This window comes from Moschus berezovskii, chromosome 12 (assembly GCF_049115385.1).
Source record: "Moschus berezovskii isolate FMDL1 chromosome 12, NW_MosBer_1.0, whole genome shotgun sequence".
In the NCBI taxonomy this organism is placed as follows: domain Eukaryota; kingdom Metazoa; phylum Chordata; class Mammalia; order Artiodactyla; family Moschidae; genus Moschus; species Moschus berezovskii.
The window spans coordinates 10147072-10174311 of NC_142471.1; the positions used below are offsets into that span (position 1 = coordinate 10147072).

General features: G+C 38.2%; 1 protein-coding gene across 1 annotated transcript in view; it reads left to right on the plus strand.

Annotated features, from left to right (window-relative positions):
• The window catches only part of RYR2 (ryanodine receptor 2), a 537004-nt gene that overhangs the window by 138208 nt on the left and 371556 nt on the right, over positions 1-27240 (plus strand). The window contains exons 15-18 of the mRNA XM_088842508.1: positions 5948-6043; positions 19660-19778; positions 20322-20455; positions 21671-21912. Coding sequence (XP_088698634.1) covers positions 5948-6043; positions 19660-19778; positions 20322-20455; positions 21671-21912 — 591 coding nt within the window. The remainder of the gene's footprint in view (positions 1-5947; positions 6044-19659; positions 19779-20321; positions 20456-21670; positions 21913-27240) is intronic.

Sequence of the window (27240 nt, forward strand, 5' to 3'; positions counted from 1 at the left end):
ATTGTCACCCTGCTTATTTAACTTCTATGCAGAGTACATCATGAGAAATGCAAGGGTGGAAGAAGCACAAGCTGGAATCAAGATTGCCGGGAGAAATATCAATAACCTCAGATATGCAGATGACACCACCCTTATGGCAGAAAGTGAAGAAGAACAAAAGAGCCTCTTAATGAAATTGAAAGAGGAGAGTGAAAAAATTGGCTTAAAACTCAACATTCAGAAAACTAAGATCATGGTATCTGGTCCCATCACTTCATGGGAAATAGATGGAAAAACAGTGGAAACAGTGTCAGACTTTATTTTGGGGGCCTCCAAAATCACTGCAGGTGGTGACTGCAACTGTGAAATTCAAAGATGCTTGCTCCTTGGAGGAAAACTTGTGAGCAACCTAAACAGCATATTACAAAGCAGAGACATTACTTTGCCAACAAAAGTACATTTAGTCAAGGCTATGGTTTTTCCAGTAGTTGTGTATGGATGTGAGAGTTGGACCATAAAGAAAGCTGAGCACTGAAGAATTGATGCTTTTGAACTGTGGTGTTGGAGAAGACTCTTGAGAGTCCCTTGGACTGCAAAGAGATCAAACCTGTCATTGGTAAAGGAAATCAGTCCTGAATATTAATTGGAAGGACTGATGCTGAAGCTGAAGTTCCAATACTTTGGCCACCTGATGCGAAGAACTCACTCATTTGAAAAGACCCTGATGCTGGGATAGATTGAGGGTAGGAGGAGAAGGGGACGACAGAGGATGAGATGATTAAATGGCATCACTGTCTCGATGGACATGAGATTGAGTAAAGTCCGGGAATTGGTGATGGACAGGAAGTCCTGGCGTGCTGCAGTCCACGGGGTAGCAAAGAGCGACTGAAGTTAACTGAATCCAATGCTGATAGTGATTTATAAATTGCCTCCTTGTATAAGATTTGGGGATCTCTATTCATAGCTAAGATTTTTCTTTAGTTTTCTTATATGCATGCCCTCTTTATTAGGTGTAGATAGCAAAGTTATTGGAGAAGGTGATGGCACCCCACTCTAGTACTCTTTCCTGGAAAATCCCATGGACGGAGGAGCCTGGTAGGCTGCAGTCCATGGAGTCGCTAAGGGTCGGACATGACTGAGCGACTTCACTTTGACTTTTCACTTTCATGCATTGGAGAAGGAAATGGCAACCCACTCCAGTGTTCTTGCCTGGAGAATCCCAAGGACAGGGGAGCCTGGTGGGCTGCTGTCTATGGGGTCGCACAGATTTGGACACGACTGAAGTGACTTAGCAGCAGCAGCAGCAGCAGCAATGTTATACTGTCTTGATAAAATATATCAGAAGGGTGTTCTTAGTTTCTTTACTTCGGAACAGTTTAACATAGCAATGACTTGTTTCCTGAATTTAGAAAAATTCTTTTTGACTTTGAGATACTTCTCAGTATTACTCATTGTTTGTTATTCTATTTAGATTTTCTTCTTTGGGTCAATTTTCATGAAAAAAATATTTGGAAGTCATCCTTTTTCCTAAATGTTTAAAAATTTCAGTACAGCAATAAGTGGCTGTGTATGATTCCTTTTCTTCTTAATTATGTCCTTTTTCTAATTAAAATTGTTGGCATTTAGCTTATATTTAAAGGGAGGGAGTCCTTCACAGTGTTGATCAGTCCTGTTATTTCAATTTATTATGTAGATCACTTCTCCTATTTCTAACTTATTAATGTCTACTTTTATTGCTATATTTTTTTTTCTGTCCTACTTAATTTTTATATTCTCTTTGAATGTTTTGGAAGGAGTGTTTAGTTAACATTTTTCACTCTGTTAATAGCAATTCAGTTCAGCCACTCAGTCATGTGAGAATATTTGTGACCCCATGTACTGCAGCACGCCAGACTTCCCTGTCCATCATCAACTCCTGGAGCTTACTCAAACTCATGTCCATCGAGTTGGTGATGGCATCCAACCATCTAATCATCTGTCGTCCCCTTCTCCCGCCTTCAATCTTTCCCAGCATCAGGGTCTTTTCAAGTGAGTCAGTTTTTCACATCAGGTGGCCAAAGTATTCGAGCTTCAGCTTTCAGCATCAGTCCTTCCAATGAATATTCAGGACTGATTTCCTTTAGAATTGAGTGGTTTGATCTAATTGCAGTCCAAAGGACTCTCAAGAGTCTTCTCCAACACCACAGTTCAAAAGCATCAGTTCTTTGGCATTCAGCTTTCTATAGTCCAACACTCACATCCATACATGACTACTGGAAAAGCCATAGCTTTCACTAGATGGACCTTTGTTGGCACAGTAGTGTCTCTGCTTTTTAATATACTGTCTAGGTTGTTCATAAGTTTTCTTCCAAGAGCAAGCATCTTTGAATTTCATGGCTGCAGTCAGCATCTGCAGTGATTTTGGAGCCCCCCAAAATAAAGTCTGCCATTGTTTCCACATCTGTTTCCCATGAAGTGACGGAACTAGATGCCATGATCTTAGTTTTTTGAATCTTTGATTTTAAGCCAACTTTTTCACTCTCCTCTTTTGATTTCATCAAGAGGCTCTTTAGTTCTTCTTTGCTTTCTGCCATAAGTGTAGTGTCATTTGCATATCTGAAGTTATTGATATTTCTCCCGGCAATCTTGATTCCAACTTGTGCTCAATCCAGCCCAGCATTTCTCATGATGTACTCTGCATATAAGTTAAATAAGCAGGGTGAAAATATACAAGCTTGACACACTCATTTCCTGATTTGGATCCAGTTCCATATTGAGTTCTATGCATTGCTTCTTTACCTGCATACAGATTTCTCAAGAGGCAGGTCAAGTGGTCTGGTATTCCCATCTCTTGAAGAATTTTCCACAGTTTATTGTGATCCACACAGCCTAAGGCTTTGGTATAGTCAGTGATGCAGAAGTAGATGTTTTTATGGAACTCTCTTGCTTTTTTGATGATCCAACCTATGTTGGTAATTTGCCGTCTGTTTCCTCTGCCTTTTCTAAATCCACCTTGAACATCGGGAAGTTCACAGTTTGTGTACTGTTGAAGCCTGGCTTGGAGAATTTTGAGCATTTCTTTGCTAGTGTTTGAGATGAGTGCAATTGTGCTGTAGCTTGAACATTCTTTTGCATTGCCTTTCTTTGGGATTGGAATGAAAAGTGACCTTTTCCTGTCCTGTGGCCACTGCTGAATTTTCCAAATTTCCTGGCATATTGAATGCAACACTTTCACAGCATCATCTTTCAGGATCTGAAATAGCTCCACTGGAATTCCATCACCTTCACTAGCTTTGTTTGTAGTGATGCTTCCTAAGGCCCACTTGACTTCACATTCCAGGATATCTGGCTCTAGGTTAGTGATCATACTATCGTGGTTATCTGGGTTATGAAGATCTTTTTTGGACAGTTCTTTTGTGTATTCTTGACACCTGTTCTTAATATCTTCTGCTTTTGTTTGTCCATACCATTTCTGTACTTTATTCTGTCCATCTTTGCATAAAAATTTCCCTTGGTATCTCTAATTTCTTTGAAGAGATCTCTAGTCTTTCCCATTCTTTTATTTTCCTCTATTTCTTTGCATTGATCACTGAGGAAGGCTTTCTTATCTCTCTTTGCTATTCTTTGGAACTCTGCTTTCAGATGCGTATATCTTTCCTTTTCCTCTTTGTTTCTCAGCTGTTTGTAAGGCCTCTTCAGAGAATCATTTTGCTCTTTTGCATTTCTTTTTCTTACAATTAGAATGTTTATTTTTCCTTGAGTATAGTTTTGACCATCTACTGTTGGTTATGTAAGGTAGTTCCTATTTTTGATATTTGCTAGATATTCTAAAATTGTGGTATTGATTCCCTCATTAAAAGTATTATTTTGGAAAAATTTTAAGTTTTTATGTAGGTTTTATTTTTGTTTTTGCTCTTCTTACTAATTTCATTAACATTGTTGTCCGAGGGCATAATGTATATGTTGCAGTAATTTTAATGATTTTTTTTCTCAGTGGCTTCCTGTATGATTTTCTTAAATATTCCATGGGTTATTAAAAGGGTTTATTTGTGCATTATTAATTTTTTTTTGTTTTTTGCCGTGGCATGTGGAATCTTCCCTGTCCAGGGACGGAACACATGACCCTAGTGTTGGGAGCACAGCGTTTCACCTCTGGACCACTAGAGAAGTCCTAGTTTCTTCAAGAATTACCTTATCTCTCACTTTGGACCTCTAGAAAATAGTTGATATCTTTAATTTAAAAAGCCTGAGGCAAAATTAAAGGAGGGGGTTAAATTTTATGCAAATTACACTGTATAACGGAGAAGGCAATGGCACCCCACTCCAGTACTCTTGCCTGGAAAATCCCATGGATGGAGGAGCCTGGTAAGTGCAGTCCATGGGGTCGCTACCAGTCAGACACGACTGAGCGACTTCACTTTCACTTTTCACTTTCATGCATTGAAGAAGGAAATGGCAACCCACTCCAGTGTTCTTGCCTGGAGAATCCCAGGGCCGGGGGAGCATGGTGGGCTGCCGTCTATGGGGTCGCACAGAGTCGGAGACCACTGAAGCGACTTAGAAGCAGCAGCACAGTGTATAAAGATTCAAACTCTTCAACATATACTTTCTGTCAGTTGCTATTGTTCTTGTTCAGGAAAAGATATTCTTACAGGTTAAAAGTAGAAGTCCCACTGAGCCTGTCGGACTCCTCCACCACACCTCATCCTCATCACATACACATGGTTTGTTTATGTGTGTGTGTGTGTACCTGGTTGCTGTGTCTTATTGGTTCCAGATCTGGAGGAGAGCCTAAGTAATTGAACGCATCACCTGTAATATTTGTACAAATGTCATGGGGGCTCCACTCACAAAAGAGCTTTTCTTATGTAGTTGAACAAACCGAAGCCTTTTTGTCTTTTGTGTCATTATTTCTTTTCTTCCTCTCAGGCCAGGTAACAGCTTTTGGAAGGAAGAAAAAGGAAATATGAAGGAAGTATTTTAGTTTCATTGAACCCTGTTGTCTTAACAAGGAGAGGAACAGGTGGCATTCTCAAACTTGAGTTCTTTAAACTACCTCCTGGCACTACCAGATTTTAAAATATTTTTTTCTTATAGGAACCTATTTTTCTCATTAAGTATATTACGTAAAAACATCATTTGCCATTTTTAAGCAGTTATACAGTTTCTGAAGAATCTTATGGTCATAAGAGTAGAATTTACATAAAATATTTACCATATTTGCTTTGAAATAACTGAATGATTTAGAAACATAAGTTTTAAATTGAATATATCAATTAGGTTGAAAGATATCATAAAGGTCACATAGAAATTTCAGATAAAATGGATTCTTTGGTTCAAGAGGTGTAGGAAACACTACTAGGTTCAAAAAAAGTTGACATAGTTAACTTTACTGCAGAAATGAGTTTCTAGAGTTTTTCATATGCACTGTGAATCTCTAAATGGAAAGAAGAGATACGGGGGGAAAACTCATTAGCCACCTGCCCATATACCCTGTTTTTTCCTATAACAGTTTGATGATGCATCTTCGTGTGTTTGTTACACTTACCTGCTCTATCTCCTAGTAACTTGTGCTACATTGTCAGAAAAACTGATGTTCTCTTAATTTCTTCATTATACAGGTGAGAAAACAACTCTAGGAAAATTAAATGATTTAGTCTTACAGCTAATTCAAAGCAATGAGTATTAGAACCCAAGTGAGGAAAATCCCAGGACACTAGTTTTTCTGTTACTCTTCATTATTACTTCCAATATAAAATGTTAGTTTTCTCGAAAATATATTTCTTCTAATAAGCAGTGTTTTTACAGTCCCCATTAATAAATATCAGTTCAATTTTGTGTGTATATATGTGTGTGTGTATTTGTATGTGTTTTTGGTATAAAATTAATGTATTTTGTTTTTGATCCAATATTTTGTGCCTACTACAGGCTTGCTTTGGTTTCAAACTAGAAAATAACATAGCTGTAAAATCTGCTTTTTCTTTCCCAGCGGCACTAATTAGAGGAAATCGTAAAAACTGTGCTCAATTTTCTGGCTCCCTTGATTGGTTAATCAGTCGACTGGAAAGACTGGAAGCTTCTTCTGGTATGTATTCCAATATCTAATTTTTATGATACAGTATTCCTTTTTTTCTATTTTATGTCCTTTAAGACATAAAAACAGATTCAGTTCAATATAAACATTTCCTGTTACTAGGTTAAAATTTTTACTGATGGCTGAAATTGTTGGTATTTTCATTAATTATTTCTGAAAAACAATGTAAGAATATCTTCTTCATTTACATTTATAAAAGAATGAAGTTCAGAAAGCCCCTGAAGAACCAGAATTCCCGTTATTTTTTAAATCAGTCTTCCTAATGTACTAATACATTGGTGGTTTAGTCATTAAGTGGTGTCCAACTCTTGTGACCCCATGGACTCTAGCCTGCCAGGCTCCTCTGTCCATGGAATTCTCCAGGCAGGAATATTGGCGTGGGTTCCCATTTCCTTTTCCAACTAATACATTAGCACCTTAAAATACTCTGCAGATAAAAAGATTTGTTTGGGTGAATTGTTTTTGTTTTTTAGTTTAAGTGAATTTAATTTGAGAAAAATAGATTGGTTTGGAATTCCCATTTTTAATTTTTCTTTAAAAAATTATGTGGACAGATTTGGGGAAAAAAATTGGTTTTCCAAATCATATAGGACAATAGTTTATTTTAAAAATTTTTAAACAATAGTATTTTTATTCAGAGTCAAATCATAAGATGTGATTCTTGTTACTAAGTTGGAAGATACAAAAGCATAGAAATATTTTTTCAAAAGTTAATCATGTTCTCATCAACCAGAGATATTTACTGTTAGCATTTTAACCTGTGCTATTCCAAGTCTTCATTCCCTTTACTTTTTATTGAAATATTATATTTCTATAGAAAAATTTGTAAATTATAAATATACAGATCGGTTTTATTTTTCCACAAATAGGATGTATTTGTGTAACAACCGGTTAACAAACAGAATATTATCACCTGTCAGAGACATACCCTGGAACCTTCTTCCACTCATCCACTTCTCTGCCCCAGCACCTGAGTATTAACATCACAGATTTATTCTGCCAATTTTTGAACTCTGTGTAACTGGGATCATGCAGAGTAAATTTTTGTGTGTCTGGTTTCTTTCATTCAGTATATTTGTGAGATTCAGTCACAGTAATTTATTTTAAAGCAATTTAGTAAATACAAATAAACGTCTGCATCCTTGTAAAATAGTTAAAGACAATAAAATCTGATATGTCTGTGTCTAACAAGAATGTTATTTTTGTATTGATGTTGTGGAGATGTACCCATGCATTCTGTGGCACAGCAGTTTACCTCAAGGACATCCCAAGCTGAGTCTATTAGTTGCTCTTCTATAGTACTAATGCTTATTTCTGTTACTTATATTTCCTCTCCATTGCCTATACTAGTGGTGAACTCGGTCAAGTCAGGGACTCAGTTTTATTCATCTTTGTGTTCTCTGCATTTACCATACTGTCTGGCACCTAGTAGGTACTTTATAGCATTTGTTGAATGAATGATGAGTGTTTAAATTCACTTAAGAAAATACTTGTCAGTTCAGAAATAATTCCATGACTGTGCATGATAGAGACCCATTCAGGGACATGCTTGTTGAAGTTGAATGACTAGAGAGAAGTACAGATGGTTGTGGTCAAGGGAGGTTGGTTTTAAGTCAGCAGAATTTCAGAGTTTAAGATTGAATAACTTAGAAATCTGATGTAAGAGAAATTTGAGTAACACTGAGTTCTAAGGCATTGCTGGATCATGGGGTGACAAAAATAAAAAAGCAGATTGTTGAGAGAAAAAAAAGGTTTAATAATTATGAGACAAAGATTTTCAGGGTACCGCAGTGTGAGTGAGATGACTATGTATCAATATAGAATATATTCATTAAGGAAAAACTGAATAGCTACTATGAGGAAGTGATCAGATAGTAGTAAGATGATGGCAGGGATTGCAAAAATGGATAAATTCTTGATTCAAAGCATCTAGAGTTGTTGGCAAGTTCCAGTGTATACAAAAAAAGAGTATGCTGGTCTCTTTCCCTGGCCCAGGGAGTAGCTAGAAAGAGAAAGGAACAGAGCAACCTTCAGGATGAAGTATGGGTTCTATAAGTTTTTAAAATATGCACAGCAAAAAGAAAAAAATTCAGAGGAGAAGTGGAGAAAGAGAAGGAAAAAACAGAGCAGGGCATCCTTTGACCTTGTTACCAAACCAAACTTGAGTCCACTTGTCCTCACACAGTAAAGCCAGTCTACTGACACTGGGTTGTGTTGAAGGAAAGTGTGTGTCAGGTATTTATCTTTTGGGACCTGGGAGTTTGGTGATTCAACCATGTGAAGGATTTATAGTCTAAATTGTTACTAGTTTCCCAATTCAATGCTATTCTTTTTTTTTTTTTTTACATCTTCACATTTCTGAATCATTAACCCTTCTTTTAATGTTATATTTACTGTGATAAAAGTCACATAATATACAATTTTAACCATATTTTACTGTACAATTCAGTGGCATTAAGTTCATACAAATGGTGTAACTCTCACCATCATCCATCTCCCGAATTTGTCACCTTCCGAAACTGAAATTCTGCCCCATTAAACACTTAGCTCGCCATCTCCCCTTTCCACCTCACCCCTAGCCTCTGGTCCTGACATTTACCAAAGTGCTTTTATGAATTTGACTCTTGCTTGTGAATCTATTATGTAAAGCAGAAATACAGACACAGAACAAATGTGTGGATACCAAGTAGCTGTGATGGGGATGGATTGGAGATTGGGATTGACCTGTATACACTACTACATGTGAAGTGTATAGCAGAGGGGGGAATGCAATCTCTTTTTAGGACATATATTAAGTTAACCTTAAAAATGCATTCTAGTATACATTCAGTTCAGTTCAGTTCAGTCGTTTCTGACTCTTTGCGACCCCATGAACCACAGCATGCCAGGCCTCCCTGTCCATCACCAACTCCCGGAGTTCACTCAAACTCATGTCCACAGAGTCGGTGATGCCATCCAGCCATCTCATTCTCTGTCGTCCCCTTCTCCTCCTGCCCCCAATCCTTCCCAGCATCAGAGTCTTTTCCAGTGAGTCAACTCGTCACATGAGGTGGCCAAAGTATTGGAGTTTCAGCTTTAGCGTCAGTCCTTCCAATGAACACTCAGGACTGATATCCTTTAGAATGGTCTGGTTGGATCTTCTTGCAGTCCAATAGACTCTCAAGAGTCTTCTCTAACACCACAGTTCAAAAGCATTAATTCTTCAGCGATCAGCTTTCTTCACAGTCCAACTCTCACATCTAGGTACAGAAAAATACTATTTGACTCCTCATTAACTCTTGAGTCATCCCTGGGGTGGGGATAAATTAGACAATGTCCCAAACTTCATATGTGATTCTGTGTCTGGGCCAAATTTAATTGAAAAGACAAAATATTTGTATAAAAAATACTGTTGATTGAGTTGATGTAATCTACTCAGGTTGGGTGTTTCTTTAGAATTTTTTTTCAGCCCTGAAGATACTTTTTCAGAAGGTGGTTAAGAACAATCAGCTGGTCAAGAGATTGACTATTTTTTTCTTATTTTTTGTATAGTCTGTCCCCCCAGATAGTTTTGCAGGGATCAAAGTGGGCTTCTTCTCGATTCCTGCTAATTCCTCCTATACTCAGCAAGTGCCATGAATGGTGCTCCTTCTGGGTTTAAGCAGAATAAGCGGCTGAGATTGGTCCTGAATTGCCAGGACTTTGCACTAACATACAGTCCAGCTTTTGCTACCTGGAAACATGACAGTGTAAAGCTTCCAAAGATGTCACAGCTATTTCTTACAGAGCATAAACCAATCATTTTTTCAAAGGAAAAGCTTTGTAGCTACTGGAATAATTTGTCACAGAAGATTGTGTTTAGGAAACTCCTCCACCTTAATATAATATAATCAGTTGAGTTAGAAAGAATATGGGCTCACAGGATATTGTATGAAATCCAGTATTAGGGATGTAGATATAGCTAACCTTATAAAGTGATACTAGCAATCCAAACAACACCAGTGATACCAGAGAAAGACCATTTTCTAGGAGATAGCCATAGAAAAGGTTTCTTTAGCTCTTGATTGAAAGCTTTTGATTTTGCAGAAAGTCAGCTATGTTAAACCCAGGAGATCATGTACCTGAACCATGTAAGAAACACTGAATCAGAATCATGGTGATATTGGAGACCTTTTAAAGAAATCTTCTATGATAGTTACTGGGATCAATGCATGTTTGACTCTGTAACACCACACAGTAATCATCTATTTGCATCCAGAGATTCACCTAGCGCACATTAGAGTGATTGGTGTTTTTAATAATGATCGTGGGTCATCAGGCTATGTAGATCATGTTTAATGCTGATGGGTCACTAAGTGTAGGGGAACAGAAGCTACATTTTTCAAAGATATTCACTGTAAATGTTTGATTAGCTAAGACTTGTCAAAAATTAGTCTTTTTTGAATGACACTAAAATAGTATACAGCCATACAGTATGTAGTAAAGCCTTAAGTTGTAACTGGAAAGGAAAAAGAGGGGAGAGAATGGGGAATCTGGATTTGGAGGGCTTCCTATATTTTGAATGTGAAAAATGAAAAAAGAATTCTCCCAGTGTTAAGTCCAAATGAACAAGAACATTCTTTCCTGAATGCAAACATGATTCAAGTCTCTGGGTTATCCACAATCTTTATCCTTTTCAGAATGCCTTTCTACAAGTCCATGTATGAGATTGATGGCAAAATACTTTTCTAGAAAATAGTTCTTGAAACATAAATCTTCAACTGTCTCATATTAGAGAAAAATTACCACTTTGCAACATAGAATTAATTTTATAATGATTTTCCATACTTACTATTTAACTGGATAACTTATTTCTAACAATAGGCATTAAAATGTGAAGGAAAACTGGAAGTGACTAGGCTGAGAGCATGCCTGACTTTTTTTTCCAATTAATTCATTTATTTTAATTGGAAGCTAATTACTTTACAATATTGTGGTGGTTTTTGCCATACATTGACATGAATCAGCCATGGGTGTACATGTGTCCCCCATCCTGAACCCCCTTCCCACCTCCCTCCTCATCCCATCCCTCAGGGTCATCCCAGTGCACTGGGTTTGAGTGCCCTGTTTCATGCATCAATCTTGGACTGGCGATCCATTTCACATATGGTAATATACATGTTTCAATGCTATTTTCTCAAATCATCCTACCCTCGCTTTCTCCCAGTCCAAAAGTCTGTTCTTTATATCTGCATCTGTTTTGCTGTCTCACATATAGGGTCATTGTTATCATCATTCTAAATTCCATATATATGCGTTAATATACTGTATTGTTGTTTTTCTTTCTGACTTACTTCACTCTGTATAATAGGCTCCAGTTTCATCCACCTCATTAGAACTGATTCAAATGCATTCTTTTTAATAGCTGAGTAATATTACATTGTGTATATGTACCATGGCTTTCTTATCCATTTGTCTGCCTATGGACATCTAGGTGCTTCCATGTTCTAGCTATTGTAAACAATGCTGCGATGAACATTGGGGTACATGTGTCTCTTTCAATTCTGGTTTCCTCGGTGTGTTTGCCCAGCAGTGGGATTTCTGGGTTGTATGGCAGTTCTAGTTCCAGTTTTTTAGGGAATCTCCACACTGTTCTCCATAGTGGCTGTACTAGTTTTGCATTCCCACCAACAGTGTAAGAGGGTTCCCTTTTCTCCACACCCTCTCCAGCATTTATTGTTTGTAGACTTTTGGATATTGGAGAAAGAAATGGCAACCCACTCCAGTGTTCTTGTCTGGAGAATCCCAGGGATGGGGGAGCCTGGTGGGCTGCCATCTATGGGGTCACACAGAGTTGGACATGACTGAAGCGACTTAGCAGCAGCAGCAGCAGCAGACTTTTGGATAGCAGCCATTCTGACCATAGTGAGATGGTACCTCATTGTGGTTTTGATTTGTATTTCTCTAATAATGAGTGATGTTGAGCATCTTTTCATGTGTTTGTTAGCCATCTGTATGTGTTTTTTGGAGAAAAAACTGAACTGTTTAGTTCTTTGGCCCATTTTTTGATTGGGTCACTTATTTTTCTGGAATTGACCTGCAGAAATTGCTTGTATATTTTTGAGATTAATTCTTTGTCCGTTGCTTCATTTGCTATTATTTTCTCGCATTCTGAAGGCTGTCTTTTCACCTGGCTTATAGTTTCCTTCATTGTGCAAAAGCTTTTAAGTTTAATTAGTTTCCATTTGTTTATTTTTGCTTTTATTTCCATTACTCTGGGAGGTGGGTCATAGAGGATCTTGCTGTGATTTATGTCAGAGAGTGTTTTGCCTATGCTTTCCTCTAGGAGTTTTACAGTTTCTGGTCTTACATTTAGATCTTTAATGCATGTTGAGTTTATTTTTGTGTAAGGTGTGAGAAAGTGTTCTAGTTTCACTCTTTTGTGTAAGGTGTGAGAAAGTGTTCTAGTTGACCAGTTTTCCCAGTACCACTTGTTAAAGAGCTTTTCTTTTCTCCATTGTGTATTCTTGCCTCCTTTGTCAAAGATAAGGTGTCCATAGGTGCGTGGATTTATTTCTGGGCTTTTTATTTTGTTCCATTGATCTATATTTCTGTCTTTGTGCCAATACCGTACTGTCTTGATGACTGTAGCTTTGTAGTATAGTCTGAAGTCAGGCAGGTTGATTCCTCCAATTCCGTTCTTCTTTCTCAGGATTGCTTTGGCTATTTTAGGCTTTTTCTATTTCCATAGAAATTGTGGAATTATTTGTTCTAGTTCTCTGAAAAATACCGTTGGTGGCTTGATAGTGATTGCATTGAATCTGTAGATTGCTTTGAGTAGTATACTCATATTCACTATATTGATTCTTTCAATCCATGAACACGGTATATGTCTCCATCTATTTGTGTCCTCTTTGATTTCTTTCATCAGTGTTTTATAGTTTTCTATATATAGGTCTTTTATTTCTTTAGGTAGATTTATTCTTAATTATTTTATTCTTTTTGTTACAGTGGTGAATGGAATTGTTTCCTTAATTTCTCTTTCTGTTTTCTCATTGTTAGTTTAGGAATGTGAGGGATTTCTCTGTGTTAATTTTATTTCCTGCAACTTTACTATATTCATTGATTAGCTCTAGTAGTTTTCTGGTGGTGTCTTTAGGGTTTTCTGTTTAGAGGATCATGTCTTCTGCAGTGAGTGTTTTACTTCTTTTTCAATCTGGATTCTTTTTATTTATTTTTCTTCTCTGATTGCTATGGCTAAAACTTCCAAAACTGTGCTGAATAGTAGTGGCGAAAATGGGCACCCTTGTCTTGTTCCTGACTTTAGGGGCTTTTATGGAAAGATGGCTTTTGTGTACCAGTTCTTTACACCTCAGAAAGGAGCACATATACAGAAGTGGTCTCTCTAGGCTCTAACTAACCAGCCACCTAAAGATTTAGATGAGGAGTATGTGAAAGGGCGAATTCCCAAGGATGGGTGGTCAGTTGGCACCTGTTATGGTCACTTCCCTGTCCTTGGAGGATTCTAGTACTCTCCTAAAATTATACTGGCTCCAGCGACCTGGGCTGCTGCTACCCATTTTGCATCCAAGGGCAAGAGGTTGTCTTACAGTAGCCTTATATTGATATTTGTCCCACCTTCCTGGGTGCCTGGTCTCCATCCAGGATGAAGCCATTATGTCCACCAATTCAAGAAAGCCTTTGTCTCCCAGGTATTTTCTTGGGTGGTTCCTAGAATTCAGGTTTCCATCCTGCCTCCTTAGATTCTCCATGTTGGTTTGAAGATGGGAGTGTTCACTCCTTTTGCTGTTTTTGTTTCTACCTGCATGTAGTCTTTTAGGGTGGTATTCCACAAAATCCGGGCTTCCCAGGTGACACAGTGATAAGAATCTACCTGCCAATGGAGGAGACATAGGTGACATGGGTTCAATCCCTGGATCTAGAAGACCCCTTGGAGGAGGAAATGGCAGTATTCTTGCCCGGAGAATCCCATGGATGGAGGAGCCTGGTGGGCTACAGTCTGTGGGACCACAAAGAGCTGGACACAACTGAACGACTGAACATCCATGTACTCTACAGAATCCTGGTTAACTAGAGAGATAAAAGTGGAAATCTTTTCTTAGAATAGCTGTATAATCCAGAAAGGATTCACTTAAGAAAAATTGCTTATTAAAAACAAAATCACAGTGATCTCTACCTTTTACAGGGTTGGTTTCTAGTCCTCTTGGGTACTGAACTTCTGTCCCATTAGCCGTGGACAGAACTGAAGTTTCACCTTTTATTTTTAATTTTATTGAAGTATAGTTGATTTACACATGAGCTTTTCTGTGTTGCTGTTGATCAGTGGGTTTTTATTTTCTCTGAAATTTTCTTCTAATCAGAGTTGTACATTTAGCATTTCTCTGCCTTTTCCTATTTTAAAATTTTTATCCTCTGTTTAAAAGGAAACATAGTTTATAATGTTTCCTTACTGGTCCTTTTCACTTCACTTTATTTTTCTTTTATGTTGTTTTGTTAAAACCATAAAATAACAGCAGGTGTTTATATAACAATACTTGGATTCAAGTCCTGTTGTAAAAACTTTGCATGAATTATTTCTCACAACCGACCCCCAGGGTCTTCTATGTTGGGGTGGCTAGCAGTCTGATTCTTTTCACTCCTTCTCTGAAAAGGACAAGGTTCACCTACTTGGAACAAGGTAAAATCTCTGGATTAGATTCCTGCTAGTAGGTAAAGTTAGACCAAATACAAGACTTCTACTCTGTGGCTTGTTTCCAGTTTTTCCATACAGACAAACCCTCAACAAATTTGGTTCAACCCTGGAAAGCCCTTGGCATGAGCCGTGATCAGAAAGTAGGACAGTTAAGTTTGATCCCAGATGGAGCTCTCATAGGTTTAGAAGCCAAGTAACAAGTGTGTAAATCTATTGATAAAAAGCAAACTGGGTCATTATACTTCAACTACAGGAAACACTGAGGAGCATACTCTACCATCCCGGCCCTTGGATGCTTCCAGTATCATTAAGTTCTTTCCAGACACTTTGTTAAATCCTCCAAGATTTTTCTTGCTCATAAGAATATAAACGATTCAGGAGGTTACAGCCATAAACATTTTACGGCAAATGGCTCTAGGAGTAGGGTTTATAGCAAGATCGTGTAAAAGCCTTTCACACCTGATTCAAGGTGGGTTTTTGTGTATGTGTGTGTTTGCCTGATATGTAGGATTCACTCAGTTTTTTTGTTTCTTTCCGGTGAGACTGTCCCATGTGTGCCTGTAGATGTCGTGTGTTCTTGGGAGGAGGTGAATTCAGGATCTTCCATTGTCACTTTCAGTGACAGTCAAGTCAGTTCAGTCACTCAGATATGTCTGACTCTTTCCGACCCCATGGCCTGCAGCATATCAGGCACGCCAATGTCACTACCTTGAACCAGAACCTAGACATATTTTCTACTTTAAAAGTTTTGCGTGCTCCTTTCATTGAGTGGCAAAATTTTGGAAGAGAACAGTTGGCCCTTGAATATCATGGGGCTCACGGTTGCCGACTGTCTGTGCTATTGAAAATCCATGTGTAACTTTACAGTTGTTTCTGTATGTGCAGTTCCACTTCTGCAGATTAAATCAGCCTTGGATCATGTATCACTGCAGTATCTATTTAGTGAAAAAAGTCCACATAGAAGTGGACTTGCCAGTTCAAACTGAGTTGTGCATACTCCAGCAATAACTCACGCTAACATCCTGATATGATAACTTCTGATGTTTTTTGAAATATATGTATTGAGTATTATACCAATAAATGTTTTTTTTTACGTAGTTGCAATCCTAATATATATCCAGTTTTGTATCTACTCTTGAAAGTTTATATTTTACATTTCTGTGTCATTATTAGAAACTTCACAAATCATTTCTATGAAAGTTATTATGTTGCAGCAACCAGTACTCAGGTAACCAAGCACCACACTCAGAGAGTTGGAGAACTCAGGTTTATTACCCCAGCAGGCCCAGAGGAGTTAACACTCCAAGCTCTGAGCCCGGAAGAAAATTGTTACAGAGTTTTTATAGACAGTCTGTAGTGGGCAACACTAGCTGTTAATAGCCTGATTTAAACTGTGGTCAAGATGGGGAGGGGGATGCCTGACCTGGACAGGCATGATTAAGCAGGTTTGCAGGGGCTGGGCTATTGCAAAGAGCAGGACAAGGGTGAGTGAGATAAACTCCAGTTCCTAGTATTGCAAGTCCCCACTTTCTGAGACTATGTGACCTACGTGATCCAGACTTTGCAAGGGGCAAGGTGAGTTACAGAGGCAAAAGGAGGTAAAATTTTAACTTTTCCTCTTCAATTAAATTTATAAAATAAAAATTTTGTCTTATTTGGGTGTGTTTTTTTATAACTGTGTAGCATACTCATAATTCTTTAATTTTGATAATCTTGTTATAATCTACTAAGGTTTCAAGTTTTTCTTTGAGAAGCTCACTGTTAAGTTTTATGTGGTATTGACATTCCTGGGTCTTATTCAATGAATTTAAAATTTAAATGTTAAATCATCTTTAGTCACCTATTGCCATTATAGTGTTAACCATTGTTTCTCTCATTTTTCATACAGGCTTTTGAGGCGTATATCAGCATGATTCATATAGACACAGAATGTAGTCAGTCTTGCTAGTCTTGACTTTTTGAAAATTATTCTTTTGGTGTTTCCAATTTGTTTTCCTTTAGGAATTTCTTACTGTAAAAAAAAACAAAAAACACAAAAGAGTTTACCTGCATTTTATTCCAACAGTTGAAATTGAAAATTGTTTTTTTCAACTTTTTATTTTCAGAATCAGAGCTTTTGACTTAAAAAATAATGACAACCTAGAAGTTGAGTTCTGTTCTGTGGGAACTTGTAGGACTTCAGGCCTGGGAGACAGCATCTCAAGTAACCCTGAGAGAACTGCTCCTAGGAGGCAAGAGGGGAAGCCAGGTTATATAAAAGTTTTACAACATAGGACAGGCAGTCTGAACATTAAAAGATTATTGTTAATTAAAGAAAACCAGATATACCAACTTAAGGAATTTACTGCTTTTCTATATATAGGAAGATGCAAGAGTCTGGGCTAATGAAATCATTCCTTTGATATATAACCTCACCTATTGGGGGCCATTATCCTGTGTTTTTCACATCCTGAGCTCCCTTGGGGCTCACCTTAGGGAGTGGCTGCAGCCTGATGGCTGTTGTATCGCAGATATTTTTCTCCTTCCTGAGTGCCCTTAGGGCTCACCAGCTCATCTTGGAGGGCTGGAGTTGCTGATGATTGTGACATCCTTGGAGAAGGCAATGGCAACCCACTCCAGTCCTCTTGCCTGGAAAAATCCCATGGACAGAGGAACCTGGTAGGCTGCAGTCCATGGGGTCGGGAAGAGTCAGACCTGACTGAGTGGCTTCACTTTCACTTTTCACTTTCCTGCATGGGAGAAGGACATGGCAACCCACTCCAGTGTTCTTGCCTGGAGAATCCCATGGAGAGAGGAGCCTGGTGGGCTGCCGTCTATGGGGTTGCACAGAGTTGGACATGACTGAAGTGACTTAGCAGCAGCAGCAGCAGCAGTGATATCCTTATTTATTGGTATGGCAGGAAAAATTTCATTTCTCAGTGGCAGTTAGTTCTTTTCAACTGTTTGCTTATTTGTTGGATCTGATATGGCTCCATTGGAAAAAAAAATTTGATAAAAACTCAAAACTCTGAAAACCCATTAAAATAGGCTGAACATGAGAAAAATCAGAGATTTATTTTCACATTGGTATTCTTGCATTTTTGATATGTGCTGTTCTTTCAAAAAATTTAGTGTTTAATCTTTTCTAATATATTTAGGTGTGTAAATGCTGTTGGTTTTCATGAATGTTTATTTACAGAAATAATTGATTTTTTAAAATCTTCTACCTGTTTTTTCTTAATAATTTCATTTTATATCAGAGATTGGCAAACTTTTTCTGTAAAAGGCCAGATGGTAAATATTTTAGGCCCTGGAATCACAGGGCTTTGTTGCTGTAGCCACTCAGCTCTGCGTTTTTAGTGCAAAGGCACCCTTTGTATTATTTTATGTTTCTCATGCTTTGGAGACTAAGAAACATTTTCTACTGTAAATATCCAGGAGAGTGAATGAGCTCCATTGGTTATGATGCACTGCTGCAGAGTCATACTTTTAGTGCCAAGATGTGTCAATAAATGGATGTGTATACACAGTACAACTTTATTTATAAATATAGACAGCTCTATAGTAATATGAAATAGGAAGAAAACAAAAAACATCAGAATGACATATGACATCAGGATGACTAATCAGTTAAAAATGCTTTCCCCTTTCTGTTATTTTAGTTTCTTTGTGCTTGGAATAAAGGAGTTTATTTTATAGGTTACTGTTTTAATAGCAGAAATAATTTCCATAATTTTATATAAAAATCTTCCTTAATTTATCCATTAGTCTATTGTACGATTATTTTCTACTCTCTTTGATTTTCAACTGGCATGGATTTTTGGAATACAACAACAAGATATTGAACCACACCAAAATTAATTTAACCTTTTTGGGTATTTTTTTTCACCAAATTTATATTTATATATTTTGAAGAATTAAGTCATTGGTGAAGAAATTAGCATTAACAGCCCTTGTAATGGATTGGGGTTCAGATCAAGTGTCATTTGTGACAATTATAGTGAATTACTTCTATACAATTTGTACACCTGAGTACTTTCCGTTTCTGTTCTAGAAAGTGATCTTTATTTTAAACAAATAAACCTTTCTACAAGGTTCCTTTGAGATCCTTCTTAATACTATGTAGCTCTCAGACAGTGATCATGTGTTCTAAATGTTATGTTTAATTGCTGCAAACGAACTACATCCTCACTGTTGACAAGGCAACCTTGCTTTGAAAATATAAATACACATGTATCCATTTAGCTTTGCAATTTCACACTAAAATTTCTGATAATGAGATTTATTTCTAATTTCTGTTTTAAACTGTAAGAAAATATATGTTCTATTTTGTCCTCTCTGATGACTAATGCCCCAAAATATCACCATTCTTATTCACGTTTTGTATACTGTATTTTTCTTTTTGTGTAATCTTGTATATTTCTCTTGTTCTGTAAACCAAGAAACATTTTTGACTTTAAATCTCCGTAAGAATGTAATGATCTCCATGGATTTGATGCATTGCTGCAGAATTATGCTCTTAGCATCTGAAATCTTCCTAAACTAGCCATAATCTACCTGTTCCATTTCCTGCTGGCTTTGTACCTCAGGCACATCAGCTTTGCCCAGCATTCAAGACTTCAGTTAGCCCGTGTTTCCCGTCTGGAAAATGGTCATGTATGAGTTCTCTGTGGCCCCACTTAAATGTTACTTTCCTTCGTTTCTCTATAGGCAGAGTTACCTGCTTACTTAGCTGAGCGCTATATATTTGCCTTGTCCTCACTTGTTGTCATATTTGGTTATCAGCGCTGCCTCCCAGACACCAGCTGTCCCTTATCACAGATGCTCGGTGACAAAAGCATTGAGCATATAATTGTGCTACATTCCGTCAACACCTCAATAAACACACAGAGAAGAGGAGAGTCACTGATCACTGTAGACTAATCATATTTTCCCCCTTTCTCCATTTTCTGTTTAGGTATTCTTGAAGTTTTACACTGTGTGTTAGTAGAAAGTCCAGAAGCTCTAAATATTATTAAAGAAGGCCATATAAAATCCATTATCTCACTTTTAGACAAGCATGGAAGAAATCACAAGGTAAGTGGACCATTTTATTGCCTGAAATGAATTCTGGAATATTTTTAAACATACTCTTTAAAAAGATAATTTTTAAGAGGCGTGTCACATTTTTCATGTTTTTCACCTTTTTTTTTACTTTACATTATTGTATTGGCTTTGCCACACATTGACATGAATCCACCCCGGGTGTACATGTGTTCCCTATCTTGAAACCCCCTCCCACCTCCCTCCCCATCCCATCCCTCTGGGTCATCCCAGTACACCAGCCCCGAGCATCCTGTATCATGCATCGAACCTGGGCTGGCGGTTCGTCTCACATATGATAATATACATGTTTCAATGCCATTCTCCCAAATCATCCCACCCTCGCCCTCTCCCACACCAGTGGGAGAATGGAGCAGTTCTCAGTTTGTGGAAAATAAGTGGACACATTGCTATCATGTTTAAAGTGACTGGGTCAGAGGTACCTGGAGGGAATGTGTTTCTGTTTGCGGAAATTACTGCTCACGCTTGAATCTGAAAAGGGAATGAGAGCCAGCTGAAAGGAATTTCACTTTTCAGGTTCTGGATGTCTTATGCTCTCTCTGTGTTTGCCATGGAGTAGCAGTCCGTTCTAACCAGCATCTCATCTGTGACAATCTTCTGCCAGGAAGAGACCTGTTATTGCAGACACGCCTTGTGAACCATGTGAGCAGGTAGGTTCAGGTAGACCATGTCACCAAATTGGTTGTATAACAAGAATTCAGATATCCAAAATACAATAAATTCCACAAATCAGTGAATCTACATTTCCAGTTAGATCTACTTTGCTAGGTGTCAGACATTCATTGGGTACTCTGTGCCAGCTACAGTGCCAGGTTCTTTACAAGCATTCTACACTGTGTGTGTGCATGAAGTATTACTGTTATCCGTGTTTTATAAATTAAAATTTTTGAACTGAAAATGAGACTCGAGTCTAATTCCAGAGTTTGAGCTCTTAACCACCATGTTATAATGCCTTCCATATGTAACAATGATAATACTGAATATAATTAAGAAGGTGTTATGTGTGTTAGTAATGACTTTGATACACATAACACAGTGTTTAGCAGCTATCCAGGAAATACTTGCTACTACACCATGTTTCAAACAACAATGTGGGGTTTAGTATATATTTCTCCTCTGTGTTTTTTTGTTTTAAACACAAATATATATATATATTTTTTAAAGATTGATTTGAGACTTCCTTTATTGTTCTTTCTATACTAGACCTGTTGTTAACGAGTGGTATTCCTGAGACTTTCTCTAATCCCTAATGTTAATGTAGGGTTAGGATTCCTTCATAAAATGCAATTAAAATAGAACTAACTATAGACTCTTCACAGAGAGACATAGAGAACAACAAAGATGATAATCACTTTGGTTCCTTCACTAAGGCTATGACTTGCATCAGCCTCAAACCCTGTATGACACAAAGCTTAACTTAAGAAAATGTCTCTATGTCCTGGATTAATAATAACTCCATTAATTCTGGGGCCTGATGCTATCCTGAGTGTCTCCCCTTAAAAATGATTTATGATATAAAAATAGATTGAAGAGCAGTTAAGAAAAAATGTAGTAGACCGTTGAGTGAGGTAGCCAAATTTTCCCAAAAGCAAACACAAGTCACTGAACATTAACTGTAAGATTGGCTGTTACTGTAGACTTTAGTGATTGTTTCAGTAATTTGTTGCACTTAAGGAAACATTGGTTTGCCCCAAAAAAGTCAATAAGGTTTTTCTGTACAATGTTTTGGAAACCCAAACAAACTTCCTGGTCAATGTGATGTGTCTTTGATAAGCAGGACTAATTCAGGATAGCATGATGTAATAAATTGAGACAATGAAAGGTTTAGTTGGATTTTCTTAAGTGCTGTTCCCGTCTCTTCAAAGCATGAGACCCAATATTTTTCTGGGTGTCAGCGAAGGATCTGCACAGTATAAGAAGTGGTATTATGAGTTGATGGTGGACCACACCGAGCCGTTCGTGACTGCTGAAGCCACTCACCTGCGAGTGGGCTGGGCTTCCACAGAGGGGTACTCACCCTACCCTGGAGGGGGTGAAGAGTGGGGTGGAAATGGTGTTGGAGATGACCTCTTCTCCTATGGATTTGATGGCCTTCACCTCTGGTCAGGTAAGTACCATCCATTTTCTTTCACAGCGTTCTCGAAGGAGATCTTTTGCCCTTCCTGTACATTTCCATAACCTGTTTGTGTTGCTCATGTCAGATACCTTGATTTCAAAAATGCAGCACTAAAATGATGAAAGTGGTAAGTCAGAAGCAAAATTTCGCTAGAGGAAAAAGAAAACTCTTACAATTATAGTACATCTCCAAAAGACTTCATTGTGTATGAACAATAAATACCAGAAGTGGCATTCTGACTCATGAATTGAATGCAAAAACTTAAATGTTTCCTACTTGCTTTAGTTGGTATGTGCAAAGTTTTAACTTCCAGTGTAAACAGGAACCAAGAAAAAATCCTGGAAAATAATCATAATAAAAAGACTTAAGTTTCATCTCTTGGTTGATAATTTAGTGTCAGGAATGGGTAATTTATTAAATGTATTGTGAGGAAACAGTCCAAAATCAAATGATGTGTTGTTTCAGAAGTGTGGAGCTGTTAAAAAATAAATGTATAGCTCACTTCACTAGCCAACAACCCTAAGCTTTAATGATTGAACATATATTAAAAATTAGTAATATATAAAAATATACTCTTTTCTGATTTATTAAAAAGATTTATTTTGATTGGCTCTGTTTAAAAGTTTAGCTTTTAATTATATAGATACTAGATTTCATCTGGATTCTGCAGACTTATGCTTGTATTCATAAAGCTGCATTTAGAATGAATCCAAACTGATTTTAAAACACATTTAACCTATAGACGGGTTCCCGGGTGGCGCTAGTGGTAAAGACTATTACCAACACAGGAGACTCGAGAGACGCAAGTTCGATCCCTTGGTTAGGAAGATGACTTGAGTAGGAAATGGCAACCCACTCTAGTTTTCTTGCCTGGAAAACTCTGTGGACAGAGGAGCTGGTGGACTACAGTCCATGGGATCACAGAATTGGACATGACTGAGCACACACAACCTACAGAAAATATGCAGAGGTTTCTTATATTACAAAAAGTTAAACTTTACCTCTTATGGGCAGATCAAATGATATTCATTTATGAATGCTGTATAAATCATAAATTATGAAAAGATATTTTAATTTCAATTTAATTAAAGCCTAAGTGTCTGTGGTCGGAGAAGGCAATGGCAAGCCACTCCAGTACTCTTGCCTAGAAAATCCCATGGATGGAGCAGCCTGGTAGGCTGCAGTCCGTGGGGTCGCTAAGGGTAGGACGCGACTGAGCGACTTCACTTTCACTTTTCACTTTCATACATTGGAGAAGGAAATGGCAACCCACTCCAGTGTTTTTGCCTGGAGAATCCCAGGGATGGGGGAGCCTGGTGGGCTTCCGTCTATGGGGTCGCACAGAGTCGGACACGACTGAAGTGACTTAGCAGCAGCAGCAAGTGTCTGTGGTAAGGGGGTTTATAAATGAAAGCACTCTATATTTGTATTGAACAGTAATGTTTACTAAATCTTCCCTTTATTCAGTGCCAGCAGCTCAGTAGCCTGGAAGAGACGAGGCTGTATTTGGGTATTTTGTCTAACCTGTGGGGCACTGGTTGGGGCCCAGGCTGCAGTGTGCTACATCTTATACACTGTGTACTGTGCTGATCAAAAAGAGTCACAATGCTTGTTCCAAAGTTTTTCCACTGACCAAAAAGGCAAAGAACCTAACTTCAAAAAACCTGACAAACATAAAGTAGAATTAATGTCTGTTTTATAATATGTTTCAACTATTATCCTTTAGAGGTCATCCTCTCTGTACCTTCACACATCACTGCACACAAAACGGGTCCTCAGGTGGATGAATGAAGCAGGTTCACTTGTTTTCCCATTACATAGAATTTAGGGAAAACAAAACACTACTCGTTTTTGTTTTTTTTTAAATTCTACATTGCATGTAATTTCAGCCATATAACGTCACTTCACTAAATGTCGAAGTTTGCATTTAGTTTGAAGCTTTTTCTATCAACACATGGGAAGAACCCAGAGCTTCTGGAATTGAACTGTGTCCAATATGCCTTTTATGACTAAGTATCTGTTAAATAGAATGATAAGAATAACAAAAATATTCAGTGAGTCTATCACAGAAAGGAGGATGTGGAATTTCAGGAGAAAATCATCTTGAAACTTTAATTTATATCAAGAGAAAATACTTGACTGTTTTTCCAAATGGAAAGAAAATATGTGCTCTACCATGCCTGTAGTTGATACCTGTGTTCTCTTAAGCCACTGGAATTGCTTCCTAATTTTAGATTCATGATCAATAAAGGCAGATCTAAATTAATTGGCTTCTGACAGAGTTACCATGGTTAAATTCACTTTAATCACCTAATCTTCTTAGGTTCACTCTCCTATTCCTATTCTTTCTAATAGTTGAGGTAGAATTTAAAGTATTAAGGATTGTGATTTCTGGGGGGAAAAAAAAAAACACTGGCTTTTTGTGATTGGAGAGTAGAGTTGTTCCTTGGTACCAGAGTTTCGTTTCTTCTTCCCATCTTAAACTTTGCACGGCATTGCTGTGTTCCTCTCCAGGGAATAATGATTCTGTTTCTAGCATCCACATCTTCTGTATATCAGGGTCAATATTGTGGAAAAAATCTTGGTGCTTTTGAAGAATTTAGGTATAACAGAATGAAGGAATGTCAGAGAATAGTACAGGAAAGAAAGGTAAGGATTCTCTTACAGGACCTATGAAAAGTCCACTGCTATCTTCCTTAATGTAGAAAACAGGAATATTTTTGGAAAACAGTTCTCATATTGATTTGATGTACCCATTAGTCATAAATGCAACGTGAGAATGGATCCTAGCAGATTCAGCAGTGTCAGTGCCACTGAAACCATGGACTTAGGTTCGTTGCTAGTGATCTTTTCTCTCTAAGCTAATTGTTTCAGACATTACAAAACAGTTTACCATGGGGACTTTTAGATAGTCATTAGTTTTAGCATACTCATTCCTCAGACTGAACAATATATACTTCAGTTCAGTTCAGTTTAGTTGCTCAGTTGTGTCCGACTCTTTGCGACCCCATGAACCGCAGCATGCCAGGCCTCCCTGTCCATCACCAACTCCCGGAGTTCACTCAAACTCATGTCCATTGAGTCGGTGATGCCATCCAGCCATCTCATTCTCTGTCGCCCCTTCTCCTCCTGCCCTCAATCTTTCCCAGCATCAGGGTCTTTTCAAATGAGTCGGCTCTTCACATCAGGTGGCCAAAGTATTGGAGTTTCAGCTTCAACATCAGTCCTTCCAATGAACAGCCAGAGCTGATCTCCTTTAGGATGCACTGGTTGGATCTCCTTGTAGTCCAAGGGACTCTCAAGAGTCTTCTCCAACACCACAGTTCAAAAGCATCAATTCTTCTGTGCTCAGGTTTCTTTATAGTCCAACTCTCACATCCATACTTGGATTATAGTATATATCTGTTGACTGCTTCCCAGGTGGCTCAGTGGTAAAGAATCTACCAGGTAATCTTTCCAAGATTACCTGGAGAAGAAAATGTCTATTCACTCTAATATTCTTGCCTGTGAAATCCCATGGACACAGGAGCTTGGTGACTACAGTCCATGGGCTTGCAAATGAGTAGGAGATGACTTAATGACTAAACAGCAACAAATATCTGTATAACCACATTATCAGGTACAGATCTTGATACAGACAGGAATACAGACCTTTGTATGTGAGTTCTGTTGCTTTTTGCATGATTTTCTTAAATAATTCCCTTTATTATATCCAGGAAATTCTAGAGGGACCACTTCATAATGAATTTACTACTTGCAAATTTGAATATTGGTAAAATTAAAAATCTACTTATTTTATAATGTAGATATGCCCTCAACTCCCTTCGGTTCAGTTCAGTCGCTCAGTCGTGTCCGACTCTTTGTGACCCCCATGAATCACAGCACGCCAGGCTTCCCTGTCCATCACTAACTTCCGGAGTTCACTCAAACTCATGTCCATCGAGTCGGTGATGCCATCCAGCCATCTCATTCTCTGTCGTCCCCTTCTCCTCCTGTCCCCAATTCCTCCCAGCATCAGAGTCTTTTCCAGTGAGTCAACTCGTCGCATGAGGTGGCCAAAGTATTGCAGTTTCAGCTTTAGCATCAGTCCTTCCAATGAACACCCAGGATTGATCTCCTTTAGAATGGACTGGTTGGATCTCCTTGCAGTCCAAGGGACTCTCAAGAGTCTTCTCCAGCACCACAGTTCAAAAGCATCAATTCTTCGGCGATCAGCTTTCTTCACAGTCCAACTCTCACATCCATACATGACCTCGGGAAAAAACATTGCCTTGACTAGACGGACCTTTGTTGGCAAAGTAATGTCTCTGCTTTTTAATATGCTATCTAGGTTGGTCATAACTTTCCTTCCAAGGAGTAAGCGTCTTTTAATTTCCTGGCTGCAGTCAGCATCCGCAGTGATTTTGGAGCCCAAAGAAATAAAGTCTGACACTGCTTCCACTGTTTCCCCATCTATTTCCCATGAAGTGATGGGACCAGAAGCCATGATCTTTGTTTTCTGAATGTTGAGCTTCAAGCCAACCTTTTCACTCTCCTCTTTCACTTTCATCAAGAGGCTTTTGAGTTCCTCTTCACTTTCTGCCATAAGGGTGGTGTCATCTGCATATCTGAGGTTATTGGTATTTTTCCTGACAATCTTGATTCCAGCTTGTGCTTCTTCCAGCCCAGGTTTCCTCATGATGGACTCTGCATATAAGTTAAATAAGCAGGGTGACAATATACAACCTTGACGTACTCCTTTTCCTATTTGGAACCAGTCTGTTGTTCCATGTCCAGTTCTAACTGTTGCTTCCTGACCTGCATACAGGTTTCTCAAGAGGCAGGTCAGGTGGTCTGGGATTCCTATCTCTTTCAGAATATTCCACGGTATATTGTGATCCGCACAGTCAAAGGCTTTGGCATAGTCAATGAAGCAGAAATAGATGTTTTTCTGGAACTCTCTTGCTTTCTCCATGATCCAGCAGATGTTGGCAATTTGATCACTGGTGCCTCTGCCTTTTCTAAAACCTGCTTGAACATCTGGGAGTTCACGGTTCACATATTGCTGAAGCCTGGCTTGGAGAATTTTGAGCATGACTTTACTAGCGTGTGAGATGAGTGCAATTGTGCGGTAGTTTGAGCTTTCTTTGGCATTGCCTTTCTTTGGAATTGAAATGAAGACTGACCTTTTCCAATCCCTTGGCCACTGCTGAGTTTTCCAAATTTGCTGGCATATTGAATGCAGCACTTTCAAAGCGTCATCTTTCAGGATTTGAAATACCTCAGTTGGAATTTCATCACTTCCACTAGCTTTGTTTGTAGTGATGCTTTCTAAGGCCC